General features: G+C 34.3%; 1 protein-coding gene across 1 annotated transcript in view; it reads right to left on the bottom strand.

Annotated features, from left to right (window-relative positions):
- Nucleotides 1–3,207: 3,207 nt before the first annotated feature.
- The window catches only part of LOC129220636 (potassium channel subfamily T member 1-like), a 173,994-nt gene continuing 164,371 nt past the window's right edge, over nt 3,208–12,830 (bottom strand). Inside the window, exons 28-29 of the mRNA XM_054855066.1 lie at nt 9,957–10,041; nt 3,208–3,397 (exon numbers count right to left, since the gene is read on the bottom strand). Of these exons, the coding sequence (XP_054711041.1) occupies nt 3,208–3,397; nt 9,957–10,041 (275 nt within the window). The remainder of the gene's footprint in view (nt 3,398–9,956; nt 10,042–12,830) is intronic.

The raw sequence follows: 12,830 nt of genomic DNA, 5'->3' as shown, positions 1-12,830 counted from the left end.
GAGAAACAATGATTATGTTACAAAAGTAACCTAAGATTTTTTTTTTGGACAAATGATGAAATCATTTGAAATTGAGTTACCTTGTGTACATAAATATTTTTTATTATTCTTTAATATTTAAAATGCTGTATTCATTCATTAAAACCTCAAGTTCGTGAGAGAATAGCTCAATACGAATGGTTGTTAGAAGGTTTCAACTTGTTTTAAATGTGTCTATTACATATGTACTTTCACTGTCACTTTTTATTCTTAATCCTGTATAATTATTGCCCCAATAATTATACTGCTTAAAAATTTAGTTCAAAATTATTTCCATGTAAACTTTTTAGTTTTATCTTGATCAGATATGTATTTGAGTGGTTTAAATAATTTTTTCGAATTCTTATGCTAACTGATTACTCTTCCTATAATATATCCTGTAGATAATTTAATATACTATTTTTACTAAAATAAGGAGCATATTTTTAAAATATATTTTTAATTAACAGCTTAAATGAAACACTGCATTTTGTTTAATATGCGATGATTTTCAAGTTGGGCAAAGAAAGGAAACAATTATCATTGGTAACGTAAATCAGTGAATTTAATTAGGGAAATCAGAAAAGTCGGAAGTTTTTTCACAGTTCCTGTCGCCACCCTATGGTAAAAATGTAGAAGATTTTATGTAACACTATTGCACAATGATAATAGTATGCTAGTAAAAATTAAGAGGAAATTTATACATTACTTACTACCATTAAAAGGCCGATTCAGTTTCAAGTAAAACATGGGCTTATTATAAATGTAACAAAATGCAATTTTTGGGCTCTTAGCTGAAGTTTTTGAAATATGTCATAAAAACGCAGCTTTTTGTAATAGTTGGTCGCTTAGGGGGAGTTGAAGAAGGGTCAAAATCATTCTGAGGATCCACGCTTAATACTAAAGTAATTTAAAGAACCTATGAGTTTTGATTAAATATAAGCACCCTTTTTCTTGCTTACTTAAAATAAGCTTCTGGTTTGTATCAAAATAAATACTTCATTTATTAGTCACTATCAATTTCAAAAATTTATTTTGAAAAACAAAGATTTGATTTAAGTGCCTGCTACGTCACTGAGAGGCTTGCTCCTGCCTTGAGGTCATTGCTTCAGAAGGAAATTAAACACTGTCTGCTTTTTATACCACTGAATTTGTATCATACATTTATTCTGAAGTGAGAGAGGAGAGTGCAGAGGATTGTATCTTACGAGTGGATGGGCGAAGATAGGGTTAAGCTGCGGAGAGCTTTGGCAAAATGCGGAAGGTTTGGCAGGTCTGTAAATAAATGATACAGCTAGTTTTCCAATGAAAAAATACCAAAATTGTTCACCATTTTCATTTAATTGAGTTGTCAATTTGAAGAAGGGAATAAGTTCAAAAACTGCTTTCTTGGGGAAAATGAAAGAAATCTTATATTATTCGTAGTTTTTTTTCTTAACGCAAATAATTTAAAATACTCCCAACAAAATCAGTGTTAAAAGTTGTCAAAACTTTAAAATAAATCATATGAAGAGGAAGTTTATTTTCTTACTTTGTGCTTTTTTGTTTGTTTTTTCATACTGAAAAATAGCTTACTTTAATGAATTTCATACTAAAAAGTTGACCAAAATAGAAAGGTTTTTTATTTTCTACTTTTACTATTTATAGTTCTATCTTAGCGCACAAGTGACTAAAAAAGTCGATAATGTTAGCAATTCCATTTTAGACATTGGTTTTTAAATAAATAATAAATGTGATAAATTTCTATTTTTTTTCCCAAAATAAGTTTTTAAATTTAATCTCTTCTTTAAACTGATAACACAATTATTGATTCCGGTCACGTTTAAAAGGCACGCATTATTAGTAAAACTTTAGAATGGAAATAATATTTTTCTATCACTGAAACGTTTAAGGTTCTGTCTTAAAATATTTGCAATATATTTGAAATGAATAATTTAATTTTTTTTTAATTAATGCAGTAATTATATTTTATAAAATTGTTTTTGTGTTAGATAGAAATTCTGTATTATTTGCAAAGTTAAAAATATCAAAGCTTTGTCTATTTTTGAAATGTTTAACAAAAAACAGGCAAGCTTTGTTTTTGCTAAAATGTTCAGAATATTTGTTCAAGTCTACTAAATGCACATGATTGCTTAAAATTGAACTATTGGCACAAAGGGCATAAAAACTTTCATGAGAGAAAACCTTCCAACTAATATTTGCTGCAAAAATATTTTAGAGCCTACAGTGAAACCCAAAGACACATGTTTTAGTGAATATATGCTTTTTAGAAGTACCCAAATAATAAAAATAAAGTGTTGTTGACTGACAGTCCAACAATGTACAATATTTCTGTACACAGTACAGTAAGATTTGACATGGCCAGGTTTTTATTGAGGTCACTCCAAGCCACTGTAAGACCTTTTTTCCATCCAAGTAGTCCCCAAATCTCCCCCTTTTTTTTAATTGAAAAACTTCATTGGGAACATCTCTTTTAATTTAACATGAACATATTCCGAAGTTTCAGCAAAACCAAAAATTTCATCTGTTAAAGCCTGTCTGATTCTTAAAAACAGTTTCATAACATTCAAACTTTTTCAACACTTTAGTTTTCTATTGCTCAAAGATTTTACATTGTCATGTTAAAGGAACTTGTCCAATGTTAATTTTCACAGTTTATGAATGTTTTATTTTCATACTTCCTTCTCAAATGACTTATTAATTGGCAAAACATCATAATCTCTATTTTAAACCCACATCCAGACTTAGGCATGTCTCAACCCATATCACACTAAGCGCCTCGCAGGACAAGCGTAAAAGCTAAATGTTGACTTTGACACATTTAAGTACGCGTTCATGCTCAAGTCTTGAAGCAGATTTAAAATTTTTGTGTGAAATGTTTGCAAATCACAATTACTGATTTTTGTTACCAGCTGCATAGAAAAAGATATGATTTTCACTTTAGTGCAGCATTACTCTCCAATTTTGCCCACTTTTAACTTCCGTTTACAATTATTCTTCAGATTTCAAATCTGACTAACATTTGATCTCAACTCTGGCTGATTCTCAATAATAGAATCTCTAAAATAGATCAAAATACTTTGAAAATGTTGTCATTGATATCCTGCCATCGGCTTCGAAAAATATCACCTTTTCTCATTCAGCTCAATAAATTGTCTTTTGTGGATTTATAAATAATTATATAAGCAGTCATACAATTGTCCCACTTTCTTTTTCCCCTCCAGTTCTATCAAAGTCTTGATCAGCTGCCAAACCAGGAAGGCTTTCGTCTTGAGCTGTTTTTGGCTGACGTTTGAGTTTGGTTGGAGATTTTATTCGAATGGAACCTCTTGTCAAGAATACTTTCTTGCTCCATATTGGGCTTGGTCTAATTACATACCTAAAGAAAAACAATAATTGCATGTGATTATTTAAAACTAGAAAACAGCCCGTCAAAGCATGACGGGTGAAAATGGCTTCTACATTTGTAAGAAGCCATTGCCTGTTTGCTGATATTTTGATAGTTGAAATTTTAACCCCCAACTGCAGTGGATGAACCCTAACCTCCAGTAGATAGCGTTCATAGCATAGTTTACTTTAGACCATAAAGTAAAGAAATTACAAAGAGAGGCCCCGCTATGCTAAGAAATTGAAGCCGAAAGTTGCACCGCCGTATCCCAAGATCCTTAGCTTCTTGCTAAGTATTTTATGATACATCTTGATTCCAAACATTCCATCATTGAATCTCAATTGGTAGTAAATTTAAATTTAGATATTTTGCAAGTTTATGAAACACGTTTTCGAAAGTGCATTACAACATAAATTAAAATGTAAACCAATCTGCAAGCTACTTTATTTGGTTGCTTTCATAACCCCGCCCATAATTGCACCGCTGTATCCCATAATTTCGGCTTCAATTTCATCTCTTTTTTACTATAGACGGGACCTCTCTATGTATATTTCTTTACTCTATAGCATAGACCCATAATAATAAGAGTAGACGGAGCTATGGCAACCCTTTTGCTGCTCCCAAACCAAACCATGTGACTGGTGTGTATCCTAGCAACGGCGGGTGTTGATCGTATCAAACAACGTCTTCCATACCTAAAGAAATCATGTTTGCCAAACGCTAAGTTTATTTTCTTATTAATAACACCAAAAGAAAAATGGTCCACTATTGCTGTGCATTTCCTTGCAAAGAAAAATATGTAAAAGGATTAGCTGTAACATTTCACAAGTGCAGTATTATTAATATTACATTTTATTTCATTTCTTGCAATTTTTCTTTTTCAAGCCATGTTTCGCTATGAAATTTATAACTATTTCTATTAAATATTAAGTTATATCAGCGAAACACTTAGGGATACATTTTATACGCTATTTTACTTAGCTTCTGGAAATATTTTCAACCTCAGTGAAATGAAATGTATTTTGAAAAGGTTTTTAAGTGTTATTCAAGTTAGTCTTAATATCGGCGACTTTACCTCCAATTTGAAAGATCCCCTTTTTAAACTGAAAACCAATCTTGATTTTTAGTTTTATCTTTCATGTACACATACTGTCTTTAAGTAATTCGTATTTCTGTGTTGAAATTTTAAAATTTCTGGGATTGTCAAATTTGATCCCACTTAATTTGTGGTGACATCCGTTTAATAATGCTTTGACGTTATTGAGATAGTTTGTAATAACAAACTCGTTTTGAGAAGACAACTCATTTCTATCATATTGAAATTAAGAGTAATTTATTAAGAATGTAAAGCGGGAAAATAATTCTGTGTTTAGTTTATTACAGTGGCATTTCTAAATTGGCTACTATCTAGTATAGCTTATGGCAGACAACTTACGTAGACACCAACTTTTTGAAATTCTAAAGTCCTTCAGCATTCGTTAGAAACGTAGTATCTCCTAATTTATTTCACTATTGCAAGAAATGTAGTACAGGCAGTAATTTTCACCATAATATACAATTCAACTTGTTTGCAGCGAAAACTTTTAGTCAACACATAACATTACACTTAAAATGATCAGCTCCAAATGAAATAAAAGTTACTGAAAACTGTTATCTAAAACTAATTGCTAATGTCAAAATAATTCATAAGTAGAAGAAAAAGAGTTCAATCTCTGCACTGTTGAAAAGAAAAAAAAAATAATGAAAATAGATTCTGTCTTAAAATACATGTCTAGTACCAAACTATAGATAATGTTGACATCAAGCAACCATGCTGCGAAAGTTTTCGCCAAGCATCCACACCAGTCACATGATATGTGTGTGTGAACCAATTTTCTTCATCAGCAAGAGTGAGAAAGCTCGGTCTACTCTTATTATTAGTCTGGTTCATAGTTGACCGCTTTTTTGTTTCTTCATTCCCCTGAAATGACAGTCTTACCAGAAAAACAGTTAAGAGGACGGTGCACGTTAAGTTACTTTTTTTTATTTTTCACACTAGATACTTAAAATTTCTTGTGCATATGTATTTAAGCATTAATACATATAATACCACACTAAAAAAAGAAAAACCAGCTCCAACTTATTTTAAAATTAAAAAAAAAATAAATATCTTTTTGAAAAATTTAAAATGCTTCACGCGACTTAAACTTTTACATTTTTGCTTATTTTTTTAATTTTTTTACGTAAAAAATCATCACGAAGAAAAATTGGTATCAATTAGTAAATTCCTTAAAAATTAAATTAAGAATTTTTTAAAAATACTTTGACAAAAATTCCCTGAAATTTCTCCTGCTAGTAATTTTTATTAGTTTTTTAAACCTTCCAGAAGTTGGATTCTATAAAGCATACCAAGTTTTATTATTTGGTAAAACATGAGGCTAAACTTTGAATTTCGAGTACTTTGAACGAAAATTGTGTCGCATGGAGTATTTTGTAGGTATGAAAATCGAGAAAATTTCATTTTGCATAAAATGCAACTAAAGTATAATTTGCACTTACCTTTTCAAACCTCTTTTTCGGTATTTTTATTTGTCATTATTTATTTAACCATGTTTTCTTACAAGAACAATATTTATACTTATTTTCATTATACAGAAATTGTTTAGGCCTGCTTTGTTTGCAGCTTAACAGCTGAGTTTGGGAGGAATATCTCATAAAAAATTGTTTTGTGTACTATTTTTAAGCAGTCGTAACTTTGTTAAAAAATGTTCAATCGTTAAGCGGTTTTTTGAGTTAGGTAGAGGAATGTTTAAAGTACAACAAAACACTAATATGTCGACTGGTTGTTGATATGGTGAATTTTGATTACTGTCCTGTTTTTAGTGACACTCCCACGGTTAAGACAAAGCGATTGACGTAAGAATCATAAAAATTGACCAAGGCGTTTAGCCTCTACAGTTCCACATAGGAGCATACATAGACTTATTAACACATTACCCTCCTTTGCGTTGCACACGGGCAGTTGGGTAATAAAAAGGTCTCAAGGTTAATAGCCATGTGCGCCAATTGTAAAAAAAGTTTAAGACACAGCTGTAGTTACAGTCCGTGTGGTGTAGTTTTAGATCCATGATAAAAAACCATGGCATCTAATCAACTTTACAGTATCGAAATTGATAATTTGAAACAAAAATAATCATAGTTTTAAGTCATTTTAAGTCAATTACTCTAAAAGACCAGAGTCAATAACTTTGAGCAAGAGCTGTAATTACACTCTACATTGTGTAGTTCCCATGTCAGTAAACCATGGGATTAAATCAGCTTTCTTAATTTAACGGTCTGAAAAACGATTATTTCAGTAGAGAAGCGCGCCTTTTCACGAGTTTACATGCTTTCTACACAATCTAATGCTCTCAAACTCACAGAAATACTAGCATGCATCAAAGCCAAATGTACTTCAAGCTCCCAAAATTTCTGTTTTCTAATGTGATTAAATTTTTCTGCTACCTTAACCAAAACATGGCAATTCATCTCACAAAGTTGATCCGCCATTCTAGAGCGCTACTTTTTTGAGATTTCATATCCTCAGGATTTGGATCTGGGAAGTCGACAGTTAACATAGTTTAGTTTTAAAGATATCTCTACATTTGTATGAAATTTCATTCACTTCAAAGATGATTGAACTGGGACAGTTTGAAAAAATCAGATCAGTTGACATAGAAGGATTCTACATCAGGAGTTTTTCAAGAGGTCTCATTCTCTAGAGGTGTAGAGATGCCTTATAACCTATGCAAATTTTCATCTTCCGAGATCCAAATCTTGAGAAACAATGATATCCAAAAAATAGTGCTCCAAATTGGTGGATCAGCTTTGTGAGATTAATTGCCATGTTTTGGTTATGGTTTCAGAAAATTTCATCACATTTGAGACCAGAAATTTTGGGAGCTTAAAGTACATTTGGCTGTTGATACTAGGGTTTCCAATCCCGGGATCCCACTGGATTTACTTTATTTTTCTAAAAATAGAAAAAGTTGTGCTTTTTAGGAAGGACTGCTTTTGGTACTTGTGAATTAGTAGTTTTTTTAGAGTCCGGACACCAATTGTAGAGCATTACCAAGTCAGAATCCAATCAGTAATTACTGTTTAGTGCGCAAAAGTGTGTGCCCTAAAAACGTCAATGCTTCTGTAGAATGAGAAAGAATTTTTGCTTAAAAAATAATACGCTTGATAAAAACGCGTGCTGTGGCTCCACTGCAGTTGGTTTTTCTGAGATTAAAATAACTGTAGACCTTTAGAAAAAGATCACTATTAACTTCATCACCTTCTGAAGTAGCTTTTTTTTCTTATACTTGGTTTATGCTCAAGAACTGCGAATTTCGGACATAAACGATGTCTATTGATATGTGCTTTGCTGTATCCAAATCAACTTGCATTGAAAATACCTTTGTGGCTTCATTGACGTTTGTCATTGTATTAGTGCATTTAATTCATTACAGCAAAGGGTGAGTGCTGCTTGGTTTCACCAAGTCGTAGTCTCAGTAAAGGTTTTTAGATAACTTCGCTAATCTTACCTCTCAGTGAAAGATACATTCAAAAACTTAGCTTAACTTACTGCATTATCATGCTCATGCGAGTCATCCTGTGTTTCATCTAAATTTCTGTCGCCTCGTTTAGAGTCGTGCCAAATAGGTTTTACATTGCTTTCTTTGGAGAAAAATACTGTGCATTTTTTAAGTTTTGAGTGTATCCCTTAAGCTTACAGAAGTTCTCCAACATTGCACTGAGGCTAACCCAGCGGGTTTTGTAATCTGTCATACACTTTCCTTATTTTTTCTAATGCTTAGTTTTCTGGATTTTAAATTTTAGTCATAGTTTTCGAAAATGTTTTTAAATTATATGCATTTTTTCAATTTCTGAACGGATGAAAACTAAAACTTCGAATGAGTACTTATACTATGGTGAGTATTTATCCTATACTTATTTCGTAGGGCCATTCACTGCTTTAGCAGATATCCGGACACTAACAAGGCAAAAAAAAAAAAAAAAACACGAAATAGCATTTCCAATTAACCTTTGTCCTTAAGCCAAAAATGAACCACCAAATCATTCATGCTAAGCATGTACCTAGTTTCAAATAGTAACTATTTTAAAAAAATGGTATGGGTCATCCATTGCTTCGAAAATGTAGTTACAAAAATCTTTAACAGATGGCGCTCTGCGCTGAAAACTCTTCCTCTGAGAGGAGTCTGGAAAAAGAAAAAAAAAAAAGCAATAAAGTGAAGCAGTCTTTGCGATCAGAATACAATTTTTTCAAAGTGTTCAACGTTCGAAGCAGTAACGTGCCGTAAACGAACAATGAAATTTGACACGACGTCTTGCAATGTCTCAACGGAAATGGAATCACATGCAATACCAATCAACGATTCAAGAGACTAGCGGAATTGTTTCCACAAACACTTGTCTTTCAATGCCCCCACAGAAAGAAGTCACAAGGAGTCAGATCGAGAGAATATTGAGGTCAATCTATTCCTGTGTCAGTAAACCCAGTCGATATCTGGTCAATCCTCCAATGCTAGTTGATTGCTGACAAATTGTTCCAAAAGTTTAACGCAATGTTCAGTAGAACATTGAATCGGTTGCGACGTGTTGCTGTAGGACTGTTGTAATCGATGGAATTCCAGTACCAAAAACATACGTTCTTTAATGGAATACATTATTTCGCTTTCTACGCCATCCTCTTTTCACTATCCAACAGTCGAATTGATCGCTTTATACTTCGAAGCACATTTTAAAGATTATAGATAGGTCAATGTCAGTAAAGCGCCATCTGTTGACGATTTTCAAAACTAAATTTTCTCAACTTTTGCGCACGATTTTTAGTTTCTATATTAAACGTACAATGTACCGCATAATTTTATCGATCTTCGTTGTAGAGATATTTAATTTTGAAACCAGTGTTTATTCGCTGATCACCCTGTATATTTAGTAAACCCCATATATTTACGACCTTAAACTTCGTTCTCTATTCGGGGACAAACAAATCGGATTAAAAGAAACTTTCACTTTTTCTTATTATAGTGTTTGCAGTACACTGCAAACACAATCTGAAATTTTCACTAAAATTGAAGGCATTAATACTAAAAATGTCCAACTTTAAAAAAATGACACTTTACCGTGTTTTCCCAATGTTAAATATTGACTAATTTTTCAATCAAAATCTATAATTAAGAAAAAAGGTTTTGTTGAACTCCACTTCTCTAAGCTATTATTTTTCTTTATTGCTGCTGTGGGAAAGTAAAAAAAAAAAAAAAAATGTCGAATGTAAGGCTACAGTGAGAAATTGATTTTTGTTAAAAGTCCAGCAGTACAAATCTGAACAACAATATGCTCTCAAGAGATCTGCAAGTTGCCCTGTCGAAACAAAATCAAGGTATTTGCCCTTTTTACAGATTTTGATGATTGTTTCATCCAAATATAATCAATATTTTTTTTGACTAAGTATGAATATCTGGTAAAACTATTGATTAACATTTTAAAGAGAATGTGAGAAATGATCGATGTGTTTTTCACTTACACGAGGTCTCCTTCTTCCAGTACAAGGTCACAGCTGGGATTGATCATGACGTACGAGAGACTATTACGTTTTTCGGACACATCGTCTGAAAAAGAAAACAAAGTGAGCTTGAAGATTTTACAATTAAATGAGTCAGGAGTTCCCAAAGTGGGTGAGCGAAGTGTCCATGGTATGGATATATATATTCATAAAAAAAAGATGAACAGATGAGAATATAAAAATTCTTCAAAAGGTGCCACGAATCGAAAAGTTCTGGAATCTTTGAAATGAAGTAGTAGTTTCTCCTGAAATACTGAATCTAAGGCTTAAAAAAAAACGTCTGCTCGGTTTATACATGAAATACACCGCCAGCTCAGTCAATTCCAGCCGAGTGCTGCAGTTTTGTACTTATTAGCACTCTGTGATATAGTAATCACATAAATTTTCATAGATTCGCGTTTTTATTTCATGTGTTCCAATTTTTGGATTTTCTACTTTAATGGCGTCTTTTCTGAGTTTTTGGCGGCCATGTTTTCCCTTCTTCCTGCGATGCGTTGTTCTTCCGCCTTTTTCGCTCATTGGCCGTAGGCGTGGTCGGTTCGGTGATGTCATTTTCCCGCGTTTCCATTCGCTGCGCTAGGTGAGGCCGCGTATGAATATTTGCTTTTCACGCGACCGCGTGGGGTTTTAGCTGGGATGTCTCAAAAAATTTCGTGAGTAGTCGAGTGCTAGCCGTGACTTGTGACGGAGCGTTGTGTCATGAGGTGCGCGGACGCTTGACCTGTAAAGGGTCGTACAGAATGGCGACGACGGTGATAAGAAATCTTGATGCATCTGCTTGCAAAACGATGTGAATTGTGAAGTAATTACACAGGAGCCATGCAGCCATGTTTCTTTCAACAAATGACGGTTTAGTTCCAAAGTTGATCCAGTATTTAGCCAAGATTTTACCAAAAAAAAAAGAAAGAAAAATGTTCGCGTCCACGTGGAAGTAGCTCCGATCCTGCACGGATCAAAATCATGTTTTTTCATATTGTGACCCTTGCATAAGATCGAAGAGGCAGGTGATGTCACTGTATCTGGTGAGACCATGATAATAGAAGCGGTATGTGCGGTCGACATGAATTTAGTTCTGACTCCCGCTGTGCCATTTTCTTCGTGAGTAATGGAGATTTCTCAGTCATCGCCGTGGTATAGTAGCCAGCTCCATGTGGGTTTTAGATCATCTCCCTCGCCGATGTCACTTTGATGAGTTCTTAGCTGCAACAACAAGCCGCGCCCTTTTTTAATCTCCCCATGTGCGATGCACATCCCTCTGCTGTGACAACCTGAATCCCTGCAATAGACTGGACTTAGAACTTAATCTACCTCATTTTTTTTTTACATTTTAATCTTTTAAATTCCATTCCATGTTCTGCAAAGTTTTGATTACTCCGCGGGAGCTCCCTAGGATCTTGGTATTCGTCGTGTAAATGATAATCATCGGAATAAATCTTCACATGCGCAAAAATTGTGGTTATTCTTGTGTTTACAACGTTGGGGTAAGTCAAACTTTTTCTCTTGTGTTCCACGTAGGCACCAAAAATTGAGACGTCCTGGAGTTTTGCGGAAACACTTCAAATACGGTCGGCCTAAAAAATTTTTCCTCATTTTTTTTTTTTTTTTTTTTTTTGTTTAATTTGGTGGTTCGTTTTCTAACGATTTGAAATTTAACCACATTTCCACCACACACTCATCAGCCCGGCATAGGAGTGACTAAGCTGGAGGTGAAAAACCTCTTAAGGAAGCCCAGAGAGCCAAACAAACTGGTTTCTAATACAGAATTAGCACTGACCAGACGAGTGACCGAAGTAATTGTTCGGTTCAACTCGAATATTGAAGGCAAGGCAGGTATATTCAGTAAGTTACCGCTCTATAGCCTGGGGTAAAGTAGAAATACATGAAATACACCAGTCAATTGACTCAGTCAATTGAGTGAGCTGGCGGTGTATTTCATGTATTTCTGCCTTAGCCCTGGCTATAGGGTTGTAACTTACTGAATATAACTCGCTTTATGTTTGGGAAGAAGGATAACGGACATTTTGCTACTGTTGAACTGTTGTTCTTCATCCTATCGATATTTTTTCAGAAATTTTCAAGCCAGACAAGTTTTGTGAAGAAGCTCTTCACTGCACGTTTTAGTAGTAACCCAAAGGCCCGGCAATGTCTTGCACTTATATTTTTCCAGACAAACGATTACTAAGTACCGTTATGGAACACTGGCAGAACTGTGTCTTTAAGTGGGATCCGGGCCGTGGTAGCCCGATCGGTAGAGTGTCGGATTCGGGGCCGGAGGGTCCTGAGTTCGAACCTCGATGGTCGAAGATCCACCGTCGTCATTAAAGGGGACTGGGCGACGTTAAATATGCTCGTGGTCTCAATGTCCTCCAAGTGAAACGATACCTCTGGGGGTGCTAGCACCAGGTAGCTATTAGCTCCTGGACTAGTTCTAAATTCTCATTAACTGTACGATCCGGTGATGGTGCTGCCATCTATCGGTATAAAAAATAATGGAGGCAAGGCATTTAGTATGCAGTCCTCGACATAAATACAGTTGTAGTCAGTTGTGACTCGGAATCGGAAAGTGGGATCCGAACCTTTTGGACATGATAGAAGGAAGTGTTCCGCCGAGAAATCACATCCACGCCCTAACCGGAACTCAAACCTGAGCCTACTGAGGCGGAGCCTTTAGTTTTACGATGGACTATTCCAGTGGATGGCTGGTTAATCAGTCAGATTTGCATTCGTTCAGTTTTGCTACTCCAATAAAAACCCTCCAGCCGTTTGTGGATCTGGATTAGGAAATTCTTTGTTCTCTCTGAGAAAAAAGAATGTTTGTTTGCATGAGTTATTTTT

This window comes from Uloborus diversus, chromosome 4 (genome assembly GCF_026930045.1).
Source record: "Uloborus diversus isolate 005 chromosome 4, Udiv.v.3.1, whole genome shotgun sequence".
Lineage (NCBI taxonomy): Eukaryota > Metazoa > Arthropoda > Arachnida > Araneae > Uloboridae > Uloborus > Uloborus diversus.
This window is presented reverse-complemented; position numbering and strand designations above follow the sequence as displayed.